The 20926-nt window shown below is 40.1% G+C and overlaps 1 protein-coding gene across 1 annotated transcript; it reads right to left on the reverse strand.

Annotated features, from left to right (window-relative positions):
- Positions 1-195: 195 nt before the first annotated feature.
- Positions 196-20926, reverse strand: zgc:194930 (uncharacterized protein LOC557813 homolog). The gene is made up of 3 exons (XM_020629146.3): positions 20658-20926; positions 6901-6953; positions 196-2243 (listed from the first exon to the last, which is right to left on the reverse strand). The coding sequence occupies exons 2-3, from the start codon at positions 6930-6932 to the stop codon at positions 1493-1495; spliced, it is 783 nt and encodes a 260-aa protein (XP_020484802.1). The 5' UTR covers positions 6933-6953; positions 20658-20926; the 3' UTR covers positions 196-1492.

Consider the following 20926-nt stretch of genomic DNA (forward strand, 5'->3'; position numbering starts at 1 on the left):
CCGAACGCGTGCAATAACATCATCGTAAATAAATCTCACTCCAATCTTGAATCAATACTTTGCAGCCCTGCATAAAGTACAGTATTTTTCTCTACTCTAGCTACCAAAAGCTAACTGGCTAATAATAGTCAAAATGTTAAATCACATTTAAAAAAATCTAAATATGCCAATTGCATAGAAATACATAAAACAGAGTTCCATGTATTAAAGTACATTCCTTTATTTTACATTACAAACATATGATATTGAATAGTGATGATTTGGCAGGCAAACGATGAGTGAAAGGAGGGGAGCAGTGAAAGTTTGTGTAGCAAATCAGTTTATTTAGCATTTAAAACACTTCTGAGCTTTTTCAGCCTCAATGAGTTTGTTGTTAGGCACATAAACAAGCTGCAGATTGGCAACAGCAGTAACACAAAACCTGACCTATAAAAAAAGGGAGGAAAACGTGATCTATTAGGGTGGATTGATGGCTCCTGTGTGTTTTACTCTGAAGGATTTGACATTTGCTGGACTTTTAAAGCGCAAAGTTCAGCTGAGGTTAAAAAACTACAGAAACTAAAGTGTTATCAGTGAAATGTATGATTCTCTTATTTCTTATTTTCTTTGGTAACCTGCTCAAGATTTCAAGTGTGCATAGCTCTTCTGATATGCTACAATGAAACAAAAAGTCTCACAGTGATGTTGTGCATTGATTTATGTTATGAATTGACAGCAAATCAAACAAGTGGAAAACTTATTTTTCTAAAATAGATATGATATTCCTTTTGTTTGATTCTTACAAAATAGATGACACAATAAGATATAAATAAAGAATGCCTCCTCATAAACTGCTGAACCCAGCTGCTCAAAACTTAAGCAGCATCCACTTTCTTCTCATAATTAATCTAAAATGATGTGAGTCAAGAACAATATAAATACAAAGAGAGGACAAAAAAAAAGAACATGGGAAGGGTATAAAAATATGACCTTTCTTCCAAGTGAAACAAGGGCAAAATTCCTGTAGAAAACAGCAAGCAATGGCAAGGATATAATGACTCTATGCTAGCAATTAGCATAGCTTTACTCCAAAATGAGGCAAAAAGCTGAGAAGCATATTGGTAATTTTGGATCAACACCTGTATCTGGGCAGTATGGACCTGGCAAAGCAGCCTATGAGCACATACAGGCCTTTTAGGACGGTGGAGTGTTAAATATAACAGTTTGAAAAGAGCTAACAGGTGTTAGGCTAATTTGGCTGCTGGTGATATTCACAGTCTACAAGATCGTGTCTCTATTTGTGAAACCTCGCAGCTTTTGGGAAGATGCCTCCTTCACGATGCAGACTTGATCTTCCGTCAGTGTGGACAGAATACAAAAATATTCAAATTAAATCTGTTCCTTTTGTTTTGTAAACAGTTTTCCTTCATTAGTTCCACGTTCTGATATAGAATCCCCCGAGGTTTCATTCAGGAGCGTGGGAAAGTCTTGAGGGTTTCGAACGCTCTGTCTGTCACTCGCTCTCCTCCCCTGCTGTCGCGGCCTCCAGAGCAGCAAGAGCCTCGGCCACCATCGAGTCTGTGATGCTGTCTACACATTCTTCCTCTTCCTCATTCCTCGACTCCTCCTCGTCCTCGCTCTTCATCACGGAGATCCCGCTCTCCACGGTGGACACGTCTGGATTCTTTGGCAGTCTGCGCTCGTCCCTGGTGTCTGCCGAGGACAGGCTGGTGGTGCTGGTGTGGATGTCCACCGACAGGATGCTACCTTCATCGCCCGTGTCACAGGGGTACTCCGGCGTTCCTCCTACACCCTCGTCTACCTCGTCGGCTGACGGGATTCCACTGTCAATCGTGATGGAGCTGTCCCACCCGTTCTTTGTCTGATGGTTTCCTCGCTCACCGTAGCTCCTCTGGTTCTCCTCTATGTTCGGGTACATGGGCACCTGGCTCGGGCCTCGCTCCTGAATCTTCCACCTCGGATCAGGTTGGATGATGTAAACCTCTGGAGGTGGAGCGTTCCCCTGTCTGTCCTTCGCAGGTGAAGGTGCAGCGTGCAGTCTGTGGTTGACGTGGTTGTTGTCAGCCTCCATTTTCAGCGTGCTGTCGTTGGACTTGCTGTAGCCCAGGTTGTGGATGCCCTGCTTCTGTTTGTTGTGGTCGCTGCGAGGGCCTCCCCCTGAGAGGCGGTGTGGCTGGTACAGCATGCTGTCTGCGGAGTCCGGCTTCCTCCCATCCACCACCACAGAGGGGTCGTAGATGTAGCTGCAAGAGAGAGAGACAGTGAAACTCACAGTCCCGAAACCACCAGCAAAATATTGTTAAAGAAAATACAAGGATTTGTTGTTTCTTAGAATTTGTTATCTGTAAATATTTTTTTTATCGTCTGTAGATAATCCAAAGTACCCAGAATGATGATCCTTTTAGTCAAAATGTATCTTCATCATTGTATGAAAACAATGATTCACAGATTCTGTATGAAAACGCAGACTCAGCAGGGTGAGGCAGGTTTTTGGTGTTGGAAGTGTTTTGATTTATTGTATTATCATCTAATAGAGTTTTAGCTTGGAATCGACTGTATGTTGAAAAACAGTCCTGTTGGATGTAATGCAAACCTGTAGGTCAGTCATATGCTGTACATTCAGATTTATTTAATGTCTCTATAAAGACGTCTAAAGTCAGATAGATCAACTGAATTGATGTCTGTCAGTGTATTTATGAACTTTGGGAAGAGCTAGGCGAGCTGTTTCTCTCCACTTCCAGCTTTTATGCTAAGCTAGGTGACTCTCTTCATAGCTGATGCACATATAGAAGAGGTATGAATATTTGTATTCGGCTAAATCTTGGGAAAAAAAAAACAAAGTCTAAACTTGGATGCTAGCTGATGCAATGTGATGCTAAAAAAAAAAAAAAAAAAAAAAAAAGCAAAAAGCATTTGTATTGCAACAGAGGAAGCTAATGATACTACATTACCCAAAAGTAATTTAGACTTCAAATTCCTGGAGATATCACTCTTCTGTATTTTATGTCAGAATGGGATGCCTCCTGCTGATAGACTGGAAAAAGGTTGTTTTATACTAATGGAAGAATGGAGAAATAAAATAAGAAATGTGCATGCTTATTAGCATGAGGCTCAGAATGTATTCTCGATATGCCACTGAGCTCGTCTCATTAAGATGAGTGACAGGACAGTGACATTTTCACTTGATTGCAGAATCAAAATCATGTATTTTAATGTTCTGATAAAGCAGCAGTGATACATTCATTTTATTGTGTAAATTATAGTCCACACAGATTTCACTTCCTCGTAGGACGATGGAGGTCGATAAAGGTCTGAGACTAATCAACGCTCATTCCAGCTCCACACCTTAAATAGCCCCTTGTCGGCTGTAATGACTGCCTGAACCTCCACTTTGGAGGATTTTATACGTTATCAAAGACACACCTAGACGTGTAGAGGGAGCGTTTGGCAGGGGGGCTTTTATTGTGCAGGCAGTGTAACAGGCTGTCAGACATCTCCTGCTGCGAGAGCCTCATGTTTTCATCACCTGTCTCTTCTTCCTCTTTCATTTGATTTCTCCTCCACCCTGCAACTCTCCAGGAGCCTCCGCACAAACCTCCTCCTCCCCCTCCTCGTCTTCTTCTCAGCGTCCGTGCAACATAGTCCCTAATCTACGCTCCTTTTGCTCTCGACTTCTCCTTGATTTGAGTGTTTTCCCCTCGAGCTTTTTTCCATCTTTTGTCTCACTCCCGCCTCCACTTTCTTTAACTTGTCCTCTAGTGTTTTTCATCCTCTTCTGGCTTGACTTCACACTGCTCAGACTTAAGCAGATAACTTTCACATGTATTGATTTATTCTGGTGAGCAGACATACACACAAACAGCTCCCGCCTACACGTTTATGGCGACAATCTAACACGCACAGACGGTCACCCTCTGACTTGAGCACCTCTCTCTCAGCCTGCCTCCCTCCCTCTGTTTCCCTGCACAGTGGAAACCTGAGAAAATGAATGTTTTCCATTTCTCTAACTCCTGGGCAGCGCTGATGCTGTGTCCTGGCTGCCAAGGTCAAATTTGCACTTTCAGAAAAAGCCAGACACAGAGAAGGTGTTTTCTTTCTCCAAAGGTCAGTGACTCATAAGGGTGGACAAAAGCGAAAAATGAAACTGTATTTTTATCATCGACAGGAGGCATGCTATCCTATCAGGGCACTCAGTCTAGTCTGAGGACTCAGATTGGTTGCTACAATCGTTCTGTTTTTTTCCTCCTATGGTGTAGCAGAGTGAGACAAATATGACAAAAGGCACAAAACGCAGCACAATGTGTCAGATTTTTTTGTTGTTGTAAGAAACCATGAAAAATCGCGCAGTGCAAGAAAGCCAGAGCCACACAAGCCCTTCCAGAGAGGGGGCGTGGTCAAACACAGCTCATTTACATTTAAAGCTACAAACACAGAAACAGCCTGTTCTGAGCAGGGCTGAAACAGAGGGGTTTATAGACATGATCATAATACAGGATCAGAGTGGATTTTTAATAATAAACTTCACAGACATGTTTTTGGGGAGCTCTGAGACTTATTTAAACTTATTGAAAAAGGAGGAGAATATGTGACCTTTAAAATGGAATATTAATTATTTTTTGTATCTTTGGCAGAGAAGGCCCAATAGGTGACTCTGGGGCAGCTTAATTTGCACAAGTGGGCCATACATGTATACATGAGCTGCCCCTTAAAACTAAATGTAGTTGCTTATCTACATTTTCATTGTTGCTCTGGCATTTCTTAGACATTGACTGTCCTTAAAGTGTTTCGATATGTGAAGGAGAAGATTGATATTATTGATTTAATTCTCCCAGTTTTCTAATTAGCTAACACAATAAAAAAGTTTGCTTGTCGGTAATGTGTGAGTGTCAGCCGAGCTGATACTAAAACTGCTCTGTTGACCCAGTAACCTAAAGGCCCACCCTGCCAAACTCGAAACACCTCTAATCCCAGAAATGTGACACTCCAGACAATTAGGGAGGTATGTGTGTGCGAGTGTGTCACAAGCATTCATATGTGTGTCGGTGATATGGGGGAAAAAAAGTGTCGAAGGGGGGGATTACGACTCTGGTATGCGAGTCACAGCGTGCCCTTTCATTAATCTGCAATCAAAATCTTGTTTCCCGCTCCGATTATGTCTCGTCTCTGTCCTCGAGAAGCAGAGGGACGTCGAGCCCTGACAACAACGCCATGTCTGCCTTTAATGAAAAGACAGAGGCGCGGAGAAATACAGTAACCAAGGGTGACGGCTATTGGCATATTGACTCCCACGTGAGGTTGAGAGTGTAGACGTATTATAAATGGACCTCTCAGTATCTGCATGAAACAAGACAAGAAATCATTAATGTGGCCGAGCAAACACGGTGGAGCTGCAGATAAGAAATCAAAGGTGAGAGGTTGTTACTGAGGAGGGGGACCACAGTTCTACACAATGATCAGAGGTTTAAGCTAACTGAGGGGCAAGCTAATGCGAACTAATACAACACTCAGACAGATTAAACCAACACTTCGGCTTCGTACAAACGTTGAATCAGCACTTATTAGTTAACTGAATGTGACAGGACTTTATCTCCTCACAACACTAAAGCTGTGTTCAGACTGAGAGCGAAAACAATATTTGTGTTGCGCATTTTAAATTCATGAAGGTGGGGTCAGATTAAAAAGGACCACAGATATTCACCCCTCCTGTTACGACCACGAAATAAACGCCTTGATTTATTGATTTATTAAATCCACCAGAGAATTCTCTGATTGAAACCAACTACTGATGAGTTTAAGTTTGACTTTAAAAATCGAGGCTGCACTCCGGTTGACTCCCGCAGATAAACACGATATTCTTTAGATTGAAATGCTTTTAAACGGACAATATATAGAATGCTATGTGGGGTAGCAGGGTCTCATGATTCCCCTCCAGCCTCAACGTCAGCTTTTGTTATTGTTTTGATTGAGAGCCCCCTAGTGGCGGTATTTACATACTGTGCATTTAATGGATGGAAACTTTGCTGATAAAACATCATGATGTATATTTGTAAAAAAAAGTCGTATTTTGTCGACTTCATTTTGAGAAGAAAGCAACCTTTTTTTATTTTAGATTTTATGTGATAGGAGAGTGGATGGAGTTGGAAACCAGGGAGAGAGAGAAACAGAGAGACAGAGTGGGGAATGACATGCCAGAAAGGAGCCACAGGTCGGACTTGAACCGTACTACCCGCATGGAGGGCTTTAACATCCCTACATGTGGCGCTTCCTAACTGCTGGGCCATCTGCACCCCAGAAAACAACTTTTAAATGCTTGTATTTTGAATGGAGGTTTGAACAGTCATCTCTGATGAATCATTAGAGACCCACTAAATGCAACGGAGAGAAGTTGAAAATTCGCCCCCATTCAATGTGTATTATAACCGTCTGATTTACTTCTCAAAGCTTGCTGGAATACCCAGAGACCGCCTCTTTTGAACAGCTTTTCTCCCTCGATATGTCAAAATGATCGATACAATGAAATTTACTGATATACTGTTTAGAAAGGGGTGTTGGTCTGTTGAAAGATTTGCCAGGTGGTTGGGTGCAGTGGGTGAACACCTTCGGGAAGTCAAGAAGCCTAAACCCTGATTGGTTGAAGTGACACAGTGTCGAGTGAAGCAGTAGATCAAATTAAAATTCTGAACTTACATAAATATACGCTTAATTTTAATTTCCTGCACATGCCGCCACTGCTTCTCTGAACGCTTGTAAAGAGTCACAGCCATGCTAGCAGCTTTGTGAGGAAACAGCAAATGATCAAAAAACACGACTGTTTACTTATTACAACAAGTCATCAAGGTTTGTATAAGACAGAAAGGTAGCACAGAACTATCAAAATGAAGATTTAGGAACAATTCTCACCCTTTTATCATCCTGCAGCATTGGCACCCCATTTGGCTCGCTGTGTCGTGGAGCTGTGGAACGAGACATTCAAATGAGACTTTGATCACACAAATGCCCGTCAACCAAACAAACTGAATAAACTTGAAAACATTGCATGTATCATTTTCAGGCGGTGACATTTTAACAATCAGTGTCTCTGAAAGGCTCATCAAGGAAAGGTTAAAGTTTCACAGATACTTTGACAGAGTCCGAGGCCGCCATCGATCGGCCGCTTCGGCACCTCTGACATGTGAGTGGTTTTTAAATGAGAGCTTCTCTTGAAGGTTTCAGCTCATCAGTCAAGTTTTAGCTTCGCCCTTGGTCTCTCCTGTTTGGACACGAGGATGAAAATCGTGTCTGCCCGAAGCAACGATAAAGATGTTTTTGCCATCCATCACTGCTGTGTGTGCGTGTATGTCTGTGTGTGACCTTTCTCTTCTGGTGGTGTGTTTCTCTTGGCTTTGGCATTTCATTGCCGGGGTAAATAATTAATCACCGAGTCCTGAATGGGTTTGTCTGCGAATGGAGGAGAAAGAGAGCGACAAAGGTAGAGGACACACGATCTCTTTGTGGAGTGAAAAAAGAAGAAGGATGTGTGCCCACGAGACAGAAACCTTTCTATTCTTAACCGTAACTTTCTGACCCCGCAGGTCCTCCCTTTACTTCTAAGCTGCAACTTTTGACAGAAGGGGAAAAGTACAAAGGACTTCGGCTACAGCTCCAACTCATTACAACTTATTCTACTCTTTTCTCGCCTCAAAATTCCATGAAAACATTTAAAAACAATGACTTATATACTGAAGCTAAAAGGTTTCTACTAAGGATGTTAACCTTTAATAATGTGTCAGTTTAGTACTTCTAAAACTTCTGTCAAATAAGAGCTAAAGCTTCATTTAAGGGACAATCTTTAGCAGTGGACAGATGCACATTAAGCACTTTTGTATTCATTTAAACTAATTTAGTATAGATGCTTATCAGACTTATGAAACATGCACATTTCCAATCTTCACACGATTTGAAAAAAGAAAGATTTAATTTTAACTGACATACTTAGTCACGGAGATTTGAAAACGTTTATATGGAAATATATATTTTCAAGAACAAAAAAAGTGGGCCCTCTTAAAAGTGTGCATCAACAAGTTAAGGAATAGTAGAGTCTCAGTATGAATGCGCTGATGAAGAAAATCAATCTCGCTGGTAGCATCTTCAGTATTTTACGACAAAGTATTAAGGCCATGTTGAAGAAAAAAACAACTAAAATGTCTAGATTAAAGTCGTTAATTTGCGATATTGAATTTGAAAATGGATTTAAACGAGGCTTTGTTCAAAATGATTATTCTGAAGGTTGTATCAGAAGAACAGTCATCAGCCTGCATGAAAACGATGAAAGAGGAACCCTCTTTGTGACATTTCCTCTGCCACAGAGTAAAAATGTCCTCCAAGTCGGTGTGGATCTTTCCTCAGAAAAGCCTCAGTTTCTTGCGGTATCTTTTTAGGGTCCTGATATTTAAGACAATGTGACGCTGATGTTCCAAATGATAAAGTATTTCCTTATTTGTGAAACCTAAACTAAAGTATAACTTCACAAGAGGCTCACGTTTCCTCAGTTTTGTACGGATGGTTGCTGCTCTTCTGATATATTGATATGATATCGATGGACTCTGACTGGCTGGCTTGTTCAAAGTATGTTATGTTTCTATACATTTTATATAGAAGGATTAGAACTGTAATATAACCTCTTTGGTGGAAATAAAAATGTAGAGAGAAAAAAAACTGTCCGCTAAAATAACAACTTTATTCTCGTAAATGTACGTCTTTAATGTCTTAAATTTATGACTTTGATTTCTTGAATTTATGACTTTCTTCTCTTGCTATCTGGGAACATTGAGGTTCTTCTTTTTAATCTTTAAATCTCTCCTTTTCCCCCTTTAATGTGGCCCTATTACTTCCTCATAGTATTTATTTCTGTGGTTTAAGGATCTTTAGTTGAAGGTTCTGAACTTTATTTTATAATAGAAAACCTTTATTTACAGCCTTTCAAAACGCCCCTAAATTCTGGATGGATTTCTGCACATGTACCTTTGAGATTCTACGCTGTGCTTTGTGCACTAAATGTAAAGAACATATGAGCAGAGTGCAGCAGTTTGGTACAATGAGGCATTTGTAAAGGAGTTGGATAACCTCTGAGCTTCAGGGCACAGAGCATATCCAGTAGAGAAACAGGGATTTGGCAAAAAACAGGCTGGTAGGAAAACGACATTCTCGATATTTGTTAATAGTTAACAGAAATTCACAGCTGTAGATCAAGAAGCCATTGGCCTTCTTAACTCAACAGTCTCCATTACTCCTGCAACAGTTAAGATGCAGTAAGTCCATGTACTATGATGTAAGTGGCTTCAGCTATGCTGCGAGACTTAACACATCTCTGTGCAAAGTCCTGACGGGAACGAGCTCCACTTAGAAATCCAAAGAGACATTATCCTAGAGACTTCTCTGAAGAATGAATAAGAGACAAAAGAATATATTCTTTATGTGCTAATAAAAAAAGTGATTAAAAAAAGCACACTGCTCTGAAGAGGACCGGCTGAGCGTTAGCTGATATGACAAATGGCCTCACAGGGAACACAACCTTCATGGCCAGGTCACATTTTTCTTATTTGTGCAAAAAGCAGCAAAGCATGACTTCGCTATCCCAGGGCATCCCAGAAACAGACCTCTCGTCTTTGAATGCTCTTTTTCTTCTCCTAAAGAAACTATCTCTAATGATTTGTCCATGTTTTCCACTCGTTCTGACACATTCACAGTCACAAAGGACAAGAGGATGTAAGTACCACGCCAAGTGCAATCCAGAGTGACACCGAGGTCCGCTGCTTTAAACAGAGGACCAGGTTATACACCTGATTGCACACGCTGAAGTGTTCCTTATCTTGCAGGAGGGGGCAAAAGAGGAGGTAATTTCCCAGCAGGCATCGGGAACCGTCTTGTTAATGAAGCGCTTGGCTCTCTATCAGCTGATTTTCACAATCAGCAGTCACATTGGAGCAGGTCAATAGTGATCTGACGAGCTTCGACTCAGGTTCATTTCTGCCTCCTCTCTGATTTCTTCTTGTGCTTTATTGTGTCCTGCATTCTTTATAATCCATATCTCAGGGATATGTGTCTGTATTTTTGTTTTAAATAATGTGACTGAGAGTCTTGCCGGGAGCATCCTTGAGTTCCTCTGCTAAAGAAAAAAGCACATGTGTTGCAGTAACTAAATTGTTTTGAATTAATGATGAGTGTGAATTACTTCAGTTTCTTTTTGGCAAAATGATTTCACTACAGATTCAAACACTGGAGCAGCACATGGAGCAGTCCGTGTTATGACAGGAGGGTAATTAAGCATGGACTAACTTCAAGTTAGTGGACTCACTCGAGTCATTTTGGAATAAAATATCCATAAAAAAAACTTAATATCACATCTAATCACCAGCAGATGTCTAACTAATCCACCATTACTTGCGGTCTATAGTTAGTTATTTTGTACTTAATATTAGACACAAATACAGCAATATGAATATTGATATGTTTAAAGTACATGTGAAACATTGTCAAGAAGTGATGCTTTCAAATCACACGTTGAAGTCCAGCCAATATTTTAAAAGACAGAGAGAACCGTCCCAGTCTTAGAAGCTGGAGACATTTTGTTTAAACTTAAACAGCTGATCCATCCAATAATAGATAAATCACCTAACTGAGATGTATTTGTTGATTTGTTTCCACAAGTAGGTCTCTATCTCTTTTACTTATTACATATATTTAGGCAAAATAATGTATGTGCTGAAACGTGTCTGTTGTTGATCTGTACGCTCTACCCAGATACAACAAACTCTGAAGGACATTTCGCCTGCTGACTTTTCTGTCTCTCTTTAGTCTTGTTCCGGTCGTGCACATGAAAACTGTTATTACAGTTGAATGTGCTCCTTTTTTGCTGTTTTAAACATATACAATATTCCAAGCTATAAACTGAAGGTGTTGGTCTTTAAATAACAGAGTTCTGTATTATGTAAACTGTTATCTCTTCTTTTGACGTGAGTGCTTCAGTATGTAAATTGAGAATGATAGTGAAGAGAACAAACGTCATAGAGCAGATAACAACGTGAACTTTAGAAGCTTTTGGTTTAACCCAAAGTCTTTCTCATGACTTCTCGTGTCAAACCATCAAGCGGATTCAACAAGAACAAAGGATCTATAAACCCAGACCTGCCAATAATCAGTGACGGCGATGTAATGAATACAACACTCTGTATGAGGAAAATAATAACTTTGCAGCTTGCATAATTATCTGTATTTATTAATTAAGTGTAGCATAACTGCTTGTTAGTCTACATGAAAAATTGTGTGAAAAAGTGTGGCTGTTCAGCTCTGGTGGTGAGTAAAAAGAAGTTCCTGTAGAAGAATTGCTCAGGAGTAAGACATTTTTGCTATTAGATTAGTATTAGAGTATTAGATTTATTAACCAAAAATGCACAAAGAAGCAATAACATCAGTCCTGGGTAGATTAATAAAAAGCAACTAGACTTAACAAAGTGAAAGAAACCACAGCGTCACAGCAGGCTGTTAATAAACAACAATATTTCCCCCAGACTCTGGCTGAGTCTACTTTAATGCTTCTCTTGGCCCCGCCCTATTTGGAGCAAACCATTTCAGGAGTAAAGGGAAGCCAAAGAAACAAAGCCCCCCCCCCCCCCCCCGAAACAACAATAAACCATTAGACAGCAACATATCATGATAATATTTAAAGTGGGAGCTAAAGCCTAATATCAACTAACAACAGGAAACATGAAACTTGTTTTATTGTTTTATTTTAACTCTTTAGGTAGAAACAAAAACACTAGACAAACTGAAGGCTCCACTCTGTCCAATCAGGCACAGGTGACCTCACTCAGCCTAATCACTCTACTGGCTGCAGTAAGTGAAGGGAAGGTGGTGGCAGGTGAAAAGGCATGAAGGAACCTTTTCACATAGAGTCAACAGTACTGATGCAAGTTACATAATCACCATTACATGACAACTTCTCTTTGAGTCTTTACAACTTGTTACATTACAAGTTTAAACTTCACGTAACTTTGCATAAAGTGCGGCAACTTATTTTTACAGTTTTATCTAAAGAAATCCTGTTCAATCAGACAAGAGTTTTTTATTAAGCAAAAGTTACGGTTTCAAATTAATGTCAAATGTAAGATCCATTGTATACCTTATATGTAAGGTCTATTTACATTTTGTTGTGTGTTTGTCTGAACAGGCAGACTAATGGTTGGCTGACTATGTCGGAAAAAGTAGTCCTGCACCAGCATGGAGTTGGGTTGCAGATTTGCAAGTCAAAAAGTGTGTGTGGGTTGACTGATGGTGTGATTGTATGTGTTGTATGCTTTGGGCTGACAAATCTGCAGCTGCTCAGCAGGAACACTCTCAAAGTCTGAGGGGAGAGAGTCCTGCAGGGGGGAGATGACACGGTGCATTTTTAGCCCGAGAAGCTAACAACGCTGCTCCTAGCAACCCTGAGTAACACGCCGATGACATCACGGTATGTCAAGATAACTAAGAGACATTAAAAGTCAAAGACAACTCCCCCTGCAAGTCTGCTTAAAGAAAACGACCGAGCAAACATGACTAATGTGCCGATGTGTGTTCTGGCTCTGATGAGTCTGCATGCAGATGTCATCTCAGTGTGTTTGCAGAGTAAACAGTTGGACGATAAACAATAAAAACACCTTTAAAGTCCTATCATTACGCTTTGTTTGTGATTAATGGATGTCAGAGCTCTTCTCTGTCCTAAATAGAAGTCATTTCATTCCAGTTGAACCTGCAATTGTACTTGAGTATCTACATCGTCCCTTTGTGTATTCTGTTGCTAATGGTTTGGAAAAAGTAGTTCAGTAGTTGCAAAAGTTACATTAACACACGTCTGCCTTTAAATTGTCTTTTAGTGATATGAATAATTTCAGTTCACTTACGTTAGGAAAGCCATAATGTACATGGAATTTTTAAAACATTTCAGAATGACAAAAGGTATTTTTCGACCAAACATTTTAGGAACTATCCACTAGGGAGTTCCCTAAGAACTACACATCAAGATGACTTTTTTTTATCTTCATTCACACCACCACTGAAGCAGGAGCTAAAAGGGTTCCTCTAAACAGGGTTCCAGGAACTAAAGTAGTTCAAAGTTCTTGCGGTGCAGGATCAATAAAAAAGGGGGAGGGTTCCAACAGTTCCTAGAACTACAAAGAAAGTCCCTGTGGTCCAAGAACACTAATAAGAGCAATGCAGACTGGTCTCAAACAGCCTCTGAAGCAGCCTCCTGAAGGCTTTATGGAAGTGGCTGCTGACTAAGATTGACATCAGAAAATCAAACTGACCAATCATGTCGTTCCCTGGGGACCCTACAAAGTCGTAATGAGATCATGGATTCAATCTAAGCATCAAATCACTATCATTCATTCAGATATTGGCCTTTGTTGGCTGGCAATAACGGTGCTTTATCTGCTCAATGTGCCGTTCGATATTTTATATATTGCTCTGGATTTTATTTTTTTTTTACGACTGGGAAGATCGGAGGACGATTACTGAAGGGCAGAGATATTTCAGTGCCTGCAGCTTTGGCCGGGCTCCAATTTTTTGGGTGAGTTTTCCTCAGAGGAAATTGAAACATTTCATCTTGGAGACACAGGTGTAATAAAAGTGAGATTGCTCTGGAGTGTCCCCTAAATGCGGACGGGAATTGAAATCCAGGGGAAACCCAAGGAAGTGGCAGTCAGAGCTATTTCAGAATGATGGCTTAGGGGGTAAAATGTTATCCAGAAAGATAGGTCTTAAAATATTCTCCCTGTGAACAGAGCCTTGGTGAAGTTCATTCACGTATGAAGAGTTTTGTTTAAAAAAAAAAAAAACAGGGTTATGCGGGTATGGCAACTAAAGATTTGGCTTAACATGTCAAGATGGCGACGTGTGGATTAAGTGGCCCCTCTCTGTCCCTAAAGAATGGTGCTTTCTGTTTTTTCTATTATGTTCTTTGTGTGGAAGTGTGTCACGTTTGTCGTTTTTGTCTTCATATGTACACAAGTACAGTCGTCAGTTCCATATTTTACACATTAGCAGATCACCATCACAAATGGAGACACTGCAGGAGCATGGATTACTTTGACGGCCTACGACAACGGTTTTGAATGCTGCCCCCCCCCCCCCCGCGAAGAGGAGACGTCGTTAACAGTGCAAAGGTACGCGGAGGTACCTGGGCTAGGCTAGTGGCTAACAAATCAGCCGGCTATCCCAACCATTCTCCTGACCATAAGATTCCTGGACAATTAATTGGATCACATACAACTGCTACGAGCTGCCAAGTACAATGTGAGTTATTGTTTTTTTGTTTTTTTTACTTACTTAAACGTGGCTAACTGACAACATACTGGAAGTGAGCCATCCAGCTTGAGTGACTAATGTGCTACTGAGTGGACAGAGCCCTTGTTTAAGGAGGAAAGACCAGAGGTGGTGAAGTCTGTATTTACATCAGTGAAGCTTGGTGTCGGGGTGCTGTGCTGGTAAACATTGTTCACCTCTGTCGGAGTTTAGATCAAGTGCCGACCTTTCGACGAGGGATTTTACAGCGATTCTGTCGGTCTTTGTTTATATGCCCCCAACCCACACAGACAGAAATGATGCACTTTTTGAACTGTATCAGACTAGAAGTGAAGAGCCGACAGCCCACCCAGAAGGTTTCAGCTGGTGATTATAACCACTCAGTCCTCAAGACTGTATTTCCAAAAGTATCACAACATGTTGACTTTCCAACAAGAGGAAACAACACCCTTGACTAGGTTTACACCATACACAAAGGAGAATACAAGGCATCCCCTCCCCCCATTGGGCTCTCTGACCACATTACTGTTGTGATAAAACCAGCATACAGACCGAAAGTGAAACTCACCAAACCGGTTCAGAAGCAGAGATGTGGGGCCAGAGGGGGCCAACTCTGCACTCAAGGAGTGCTTTACACCACAGACTGGAAGATGTTTAAGTAGGCAGCAACATACAAAAATCAGACAGACACTGATGAATACACAAACAATGTCACCACATACATCAGAAAATGCATTGAGGTTGTGACCCATACCAGAACCATCACTACCAAAGCTTGTGGCTTTCGCAGATACAGACCAGCTCCTAGGTCCAAAGGGCTTAGCCTGCCAGGGGAACTGGCACCTTGAGGTCCTATCTCTTCACCTTCACAATATGCCATCCGTACCGTGCCTAAGCACACTTCACCCCTAAAGTCCATTTCGTTTGACTAGCCCTGGCATGCTTGGAAGTCTGGGTACACATAGTGCACAGCCTTCAGTATTGAGAAATCCCACAGTGTTCTGGCTGTATCTGACATAAATGACATAAAATAAGCCTCAAAGTCAGTAAAGTAGCGGTCTTGTTCTCTGTGTTGACCTCAGATGTGCAGACACAGACATGACTACACGTCCCTGTCTTCGTCCCTGAACGCTTCATAATTATATTAACTCATTCATGTGTTGTATAACGACATTGTGTCGAGGTAACCATGCTCAGCTGTCTGCAGCCAGTCTGAAGAAAACACTCTCCACCATCAACACCTCTGCAAGGCTGCAGGTTCCGATAACATTCCTGTTTGTATGCTAAATGTCTGCACATAGGAGATGAAAGATGTCTTCCTTGACATCTTTAACATCTAAATGAGACAAGCTGTTGGTCTTCATGCTTTAAAGCCACTAGCATTATACCTGTGCCAAAGAAGTCCTCTACATCCTTCTTAAATGACTATTCCCTTGTCACACTAACCCCGATCCTCAATAAGTGCTTTGTAAGGCTAGTCAAATCCAAATCCATCCTCCCCACAACCCTAGACCCCTTCCAGTTTGCAAACCGAGCCAACCGGTCCACTGAAGATGTTCTCTCTCCACCCAGCGCTCACCCACCTAGACACCAAAGTGAGAATGCTGTTCATAGTCAGCTCAGCATTTAATACCGTCATACCACAGCAGCAGATCTTAAAACTGGACCGACTGGGCCTCAACCACTCCTGATGTTATTGGTTGCTGGACTTCCTCAGTGAGAAGTCACAAGCAGTACTGCTCAACATATAAATCCAAATCACACTTTGTTTGGTACTGAGGAGATGTAGACGTAAAGGTACCCTGTAGTTGTTTCAATACCTATTCACAAGTGCTATGTGTGGGTTTACTGTTGGCCTAATAGACATTACTGCTAATACTTTCACAATTGTCCTCAGAATTACATGTGGCATTAACATGCAAGATGCAAAGAAATTAGCTTACAAAGGCAGCAAAGAAGAAAACAGTAACACCAAAATCTACCGTTCAAGTACTAACCGTAGAAGGATAGAAAAAAAGCCCTTTAGTGCAAAACACAGAATGTAAACCAATAAAATCTTTTACATTCAAATAAAAAAAAAGTGACAGAGCACCTGTAATATAAAAAAATAGAAAAGAGAAAGTTTATCTTGTTATTCGCTCTGCTACTTTCATACCACCTCAAGACACAAAAAAACATCAACACCTTCTTAACACAATCTTCCCTATTTGTCACACATCTGACACCAGTTGTTCTTGTTATGTCCTTGTATGATTGAAATCTATCCAACCATTTCTGTATCAACTGAGGGTTTGAGTTGCTGGTCTAAACATTGTACATACCAACGTTATAAAACTAAATACAGGTAGATGATCTTCACAGACAAAAACAAATAGCTTGAGTAATGGTAGAGGCTCGTGATGGTTCACAAAAATCTGTCTTATATTATGTTCTGACAGTCATTGAATGCACATTCAGAGAGCTGTTGCCTAAGGTGTAGGTATGAATGTTTCTCTGTATGATATACAGTCAACTTTTTAACAAAGGAGTCGGCTCTTTTACAGATGAAACCCTCTTGGTGCAACGTAGCTCGGTCATCTAACAGAGTGTAATACAAGTTGGTTTATGTAAGCCATGTGTTGCAATATAAAGTCATTTATACCCTAGCAACCAGTGTGTGTGTGTGTGTGTGTGTGTGTGTGTGTGTGTGTGTGTGTGTGTGTGTGTGTGTGTGTGTGTGTGTGTGGGCTAACAGGTCTGTTGTCGTCCATTATTGGTGGCCAACATAGTGTCCAAAATGTTTTTTTACTGAGTTGATTAGTGCACTATATCTCCCCCTATAGAGAACTCCCAATCTAGGAGGTAGGGAGTTAGTGTGTGTGTGATTTCAGAAAGAACCCAGTTCTGATTTGGTGATTTGTAATGGCAACCAATAAATAAAATGGAATTTCCTTTTTTCTGGGGGTTTCATTCTATTTTTTACTTTTATTGACCACTTAGTCCAATTAAAACATCAGATGATATTATAAAATATTGTGTGTGTGTGTGTGTGTGTGTGTGTGTGTGTGTGTGTGTGTGTGTGTGTGTGTGTGTGTGTGTGAGTGTGAGTCTGTGCGTGTGTGTGTCTGTTTGTGTGCATATTAATATGATGTGTTGTGTCCAAACACTCCTCTTAGATGGCCTTGGGTTACAGTCTGATATAAACAAGCCCTGTTTCCTCTCTTTTTACCCAGCAGCCCGCACTATCAATACACTCCCCTCCTCGCTCACAGAGCAAACAGACCTGCTGCTGTTTTCCTCCCATGATCCTCCTGACCCACGAGCTCTGAATCGCACTTTAGCAGGTAAACAAGAGCCAGAATAGTGCACTTTAGATGATGAAGAGACGGAGCTGTAGTGGTGAATAAAAAGGGGTAAACTACGTCTTCATCTTGTTCTTAATCAGACAAATCTTCAAATATGGACATTAAACACGTAGAGAGACACAGTTTGGTATTTAAGCTTGTTATATGACTTATGATTATTTTGATTGTCCAAACTGTTCAGTCCTTAAACTATTAATTTCTATGGATGAATCTATTGTTTTACAGATTAAAAAATTAAAAAAAAACAAAAAAACAGCCTATATATTATGTGGTGGCTACAGTTCTGTTGAAATCTTTACACATAATTTTGTGAAAGTAGGACTAAGAGACCTTGACAAAAATATCAAATTGACTAATTTTCAAGTCAGACTTATCAAAAATATAGCATTCCTTTGTTTTCTATACAAAATGAATGTTCAAAAATAACAACACTTAAAAGAAACAAAGCTGTTCACTAAAGTCGGGAAAGTCTAAAAAATAAATCTAGAAGGAAAAGTCCAGGTCTAAGATCGTCCTGATGTAAACTAGACATGAATGTATTACGACATAATTACTTATTTTCCCCTGTATCCCAGTCTGCTTTATGCCGTACTACACTTCTCTTAAACGTTATGGTATGTAAAGGATCAGAATTTATCCGCTGCTACACAACATCACATCCTTTACTTTGCAAAATCTATTTCCAAGTCCATTAATGATAGAAAAAAGGATGAACGCATCAGTATATGGTTGTAAACGGTGTTCCAATGAAATACATGAAGCTACATTTCTGGGAGTCATAATTGATGAAAAACTGATCTGGAAACCCCACTGTATAAAGATTGTAAATGTGTTGGTGTTTTGAACAATGCAAAGGACAGTTTGGATTCTGCTTCTCTCCAGATTTTGTATTGTTCACTTACTCTTCCATGTTGAAGTTATTGCACCGAAGTAAAGGGCAACACGTATACTGAATGACTAAGACTAAACCTTTGCATGTGTTACAGAAAAGAGCGATCAAACTTAATTTAAAAAGTCAATTCACACGCACTGCATTACAATGAATGTGCAAAAGTTATAGGAAATTATTAATTTATTCAGTAAATGATTGTATTTGATTGTTTCTGTAGCTTTTGTTGATTTGTTGTGAAAGAACGAGAAAACACCGGGTTAGCCATCTGATTGTGTATCATGTCATTAAGAAAGGGGCAGGTATTATAGGTTTTCTTCTTCCTGCTTCTCTTTGTTCACGGACAGTGTGTACTTATTATGAGAAAATATTTCATGTTGTGTGTAATGGGGTTTGACTCATATGAAATGAGCAAATAAAACAAATATGAATGTCAACAGCAGCATTTGTTTGCTGGAGTTCTCTTGTTCACATCCTGTTTGAGTCATGCAGACTAGCTGCAGAGCAAACTGGACCCACAGCAAATATGATTTGCATACATTTAAAATGATTGTGTTTTCTCATAGGCTGGAAAATGGGCGGAGTCTGCCTTTAAAGTAAAAACAAAGCGCTCCTTAGCATCCTGTCCTGTGTATGTAAACTGCCCTGATGATGACTGCGAACCTCACCCACCTGCAGCTAAAAGAAAACAGGTCAGAAATCCTTCATGGAGGTTTAAGAGACACATTGATGTATGATGGCTGACGTTAACATGATAGACATGACGGGTTTAAGCTCAGGGATAAAGTTTTGGAGAACACAAGTGTTCACTGAGTCTACATGTTAGATGTGCAAACATAGCTCAAGGCCGTGAACATGAGTTCTGCCTAACTGATTCAAGACCACTCCTCCTGCTCTTCATCCCAACAAAGAACAAATGCCCCCAATATCAGCCCATCTGCTCACTTATTAACTTCACCTGCACACGTGATGTGTTCAGGGAATGGAGGAAATGTTTTTTTTTTTTTAATTCCAGTCCTGCATGGTGTAAACACTTTGTTTGACAATCTACAACATTTAATAACGAGGTTCAATTCTGTTTTTTTATAACAGAAACAAACACTTAATAAGCAGAATAAACTTTGTCATGAATTAAGTCTGAACAGGCTTGAACAACTTATAATTTATGACAGAAGACCAGCTGAAAATTATATGACAACTTTTCGGATGAAATGTTAATATTTAGAGTCACTTCTATGCTATAAAAAAAAAAAAAAGAGCCTTGTAAGAGCTTTTTAAATGCGAAGATTTGTTTACTTTCTTTGTGCTGTACACACCATTAGTTCAATTAAATTATGACAGGACATTTTGGTTCACAATAATTTACAGTGTGAGTAATTTAAAACTCTCAATATCTAGCCTATGCTATTTTTCCCATTTTCTTTTTTGTTTTTGTTTTACAATAAAAATGATCACACTGTATTCCTCCACCAGGAAGTATGAAAGATGCAAAAATAAATGTAAACACTTTTGGATCATCTGACGTAATAACAACCTTATATAACAACATCATTTTGTAAATATAACGATGCCTCTTGTGTTTTCAATGGCAATAGTAATGCCAATGTTTACAGCTCTGCAAAGTCCTGTGAAGGCTCTTCATATGAAAAGTAACCTTTAATAGCCGATGCAGTGCAGCAGGTGTAACAGGTGTTCACTCATGTCTCCGTGTAACAGCTGCTATAGGCTACATATAGGGCTGCTCATATTATAACATGTAGCCGACACCTTTTCATATAAAGTTAAATTCAGGATATTTTTAGTGCAACTACGAAAATATTCATCCTCAAACTTCACTAGGCTTTATTGTGAATTATTTTAAGTTTGTGTTGTATAAAGTTTTATTTAAAAAATGGTTTGTTTTTCAAAGCGGGTAGCCGCCATATGGCTGACATCACCACTCACCTGTTGTAGTGGATGACCGTCGAAGCTGCTCTATCTTATTTTAATAGGCTACTGCAACCAAAAACACTCAAAGCGCTACTTAATTACAGTTTTAAACCGTGTTTTTCATGTTATCAAAGAACAAAGACAAGAAACAGTAACCAAATGTTGTTTCAACTTACCTGTTGCGCTAAGCGAAGGTGTGGCACTTTGCCCTAGGTATCAAAAAGGCACGGATAACTTCAGCTGTCATTTAAGTTGTTCACTTCCGGTCCTTTACTGAGCAAAAAAAATTAATAAAACAGATGGAAAATAAAAGGCTTTTCCAACGCCTTCAGCTTGATGTGACTTTGTGTCTGCGGTTTGAAAAGTTGTGGTGAATCGTTGAGAAGAGTTGCCCCCCCTCGGTGACTCCACAGTCCCATGTCTCCTGTTTGAACAGCCGACTGCT

This window comes from Labrus bergylta, chromosome 22 (assembly GCF_963930695.1).
Source record: "Labrus bergylta chromosome 22, fLabBer1.1, whole genome shotgun sequence".
Lineage (NCBI taxonomy): Eukaryota > Metazoa > Chordata > Actinopteri > Labriformes > Labridae > Labrus > Labrus bergylta.

Bases quoted from the DNA above. Each gene is read 5' to 3' on its own strand.
- zgc:194930 (XM_020629146.3), bottom strand. From the start codon at position 6,932: ATGGGGTGCCAATGCTGCAGGATGATAAAAGG. The intron at 2,244-6,900 runs GTGAGAATTGTT...TCTCTCTTGCAG, and splicing joins TGCTGCAGGATGATAAAAGG to CTACATCTACGACCCCTCTG.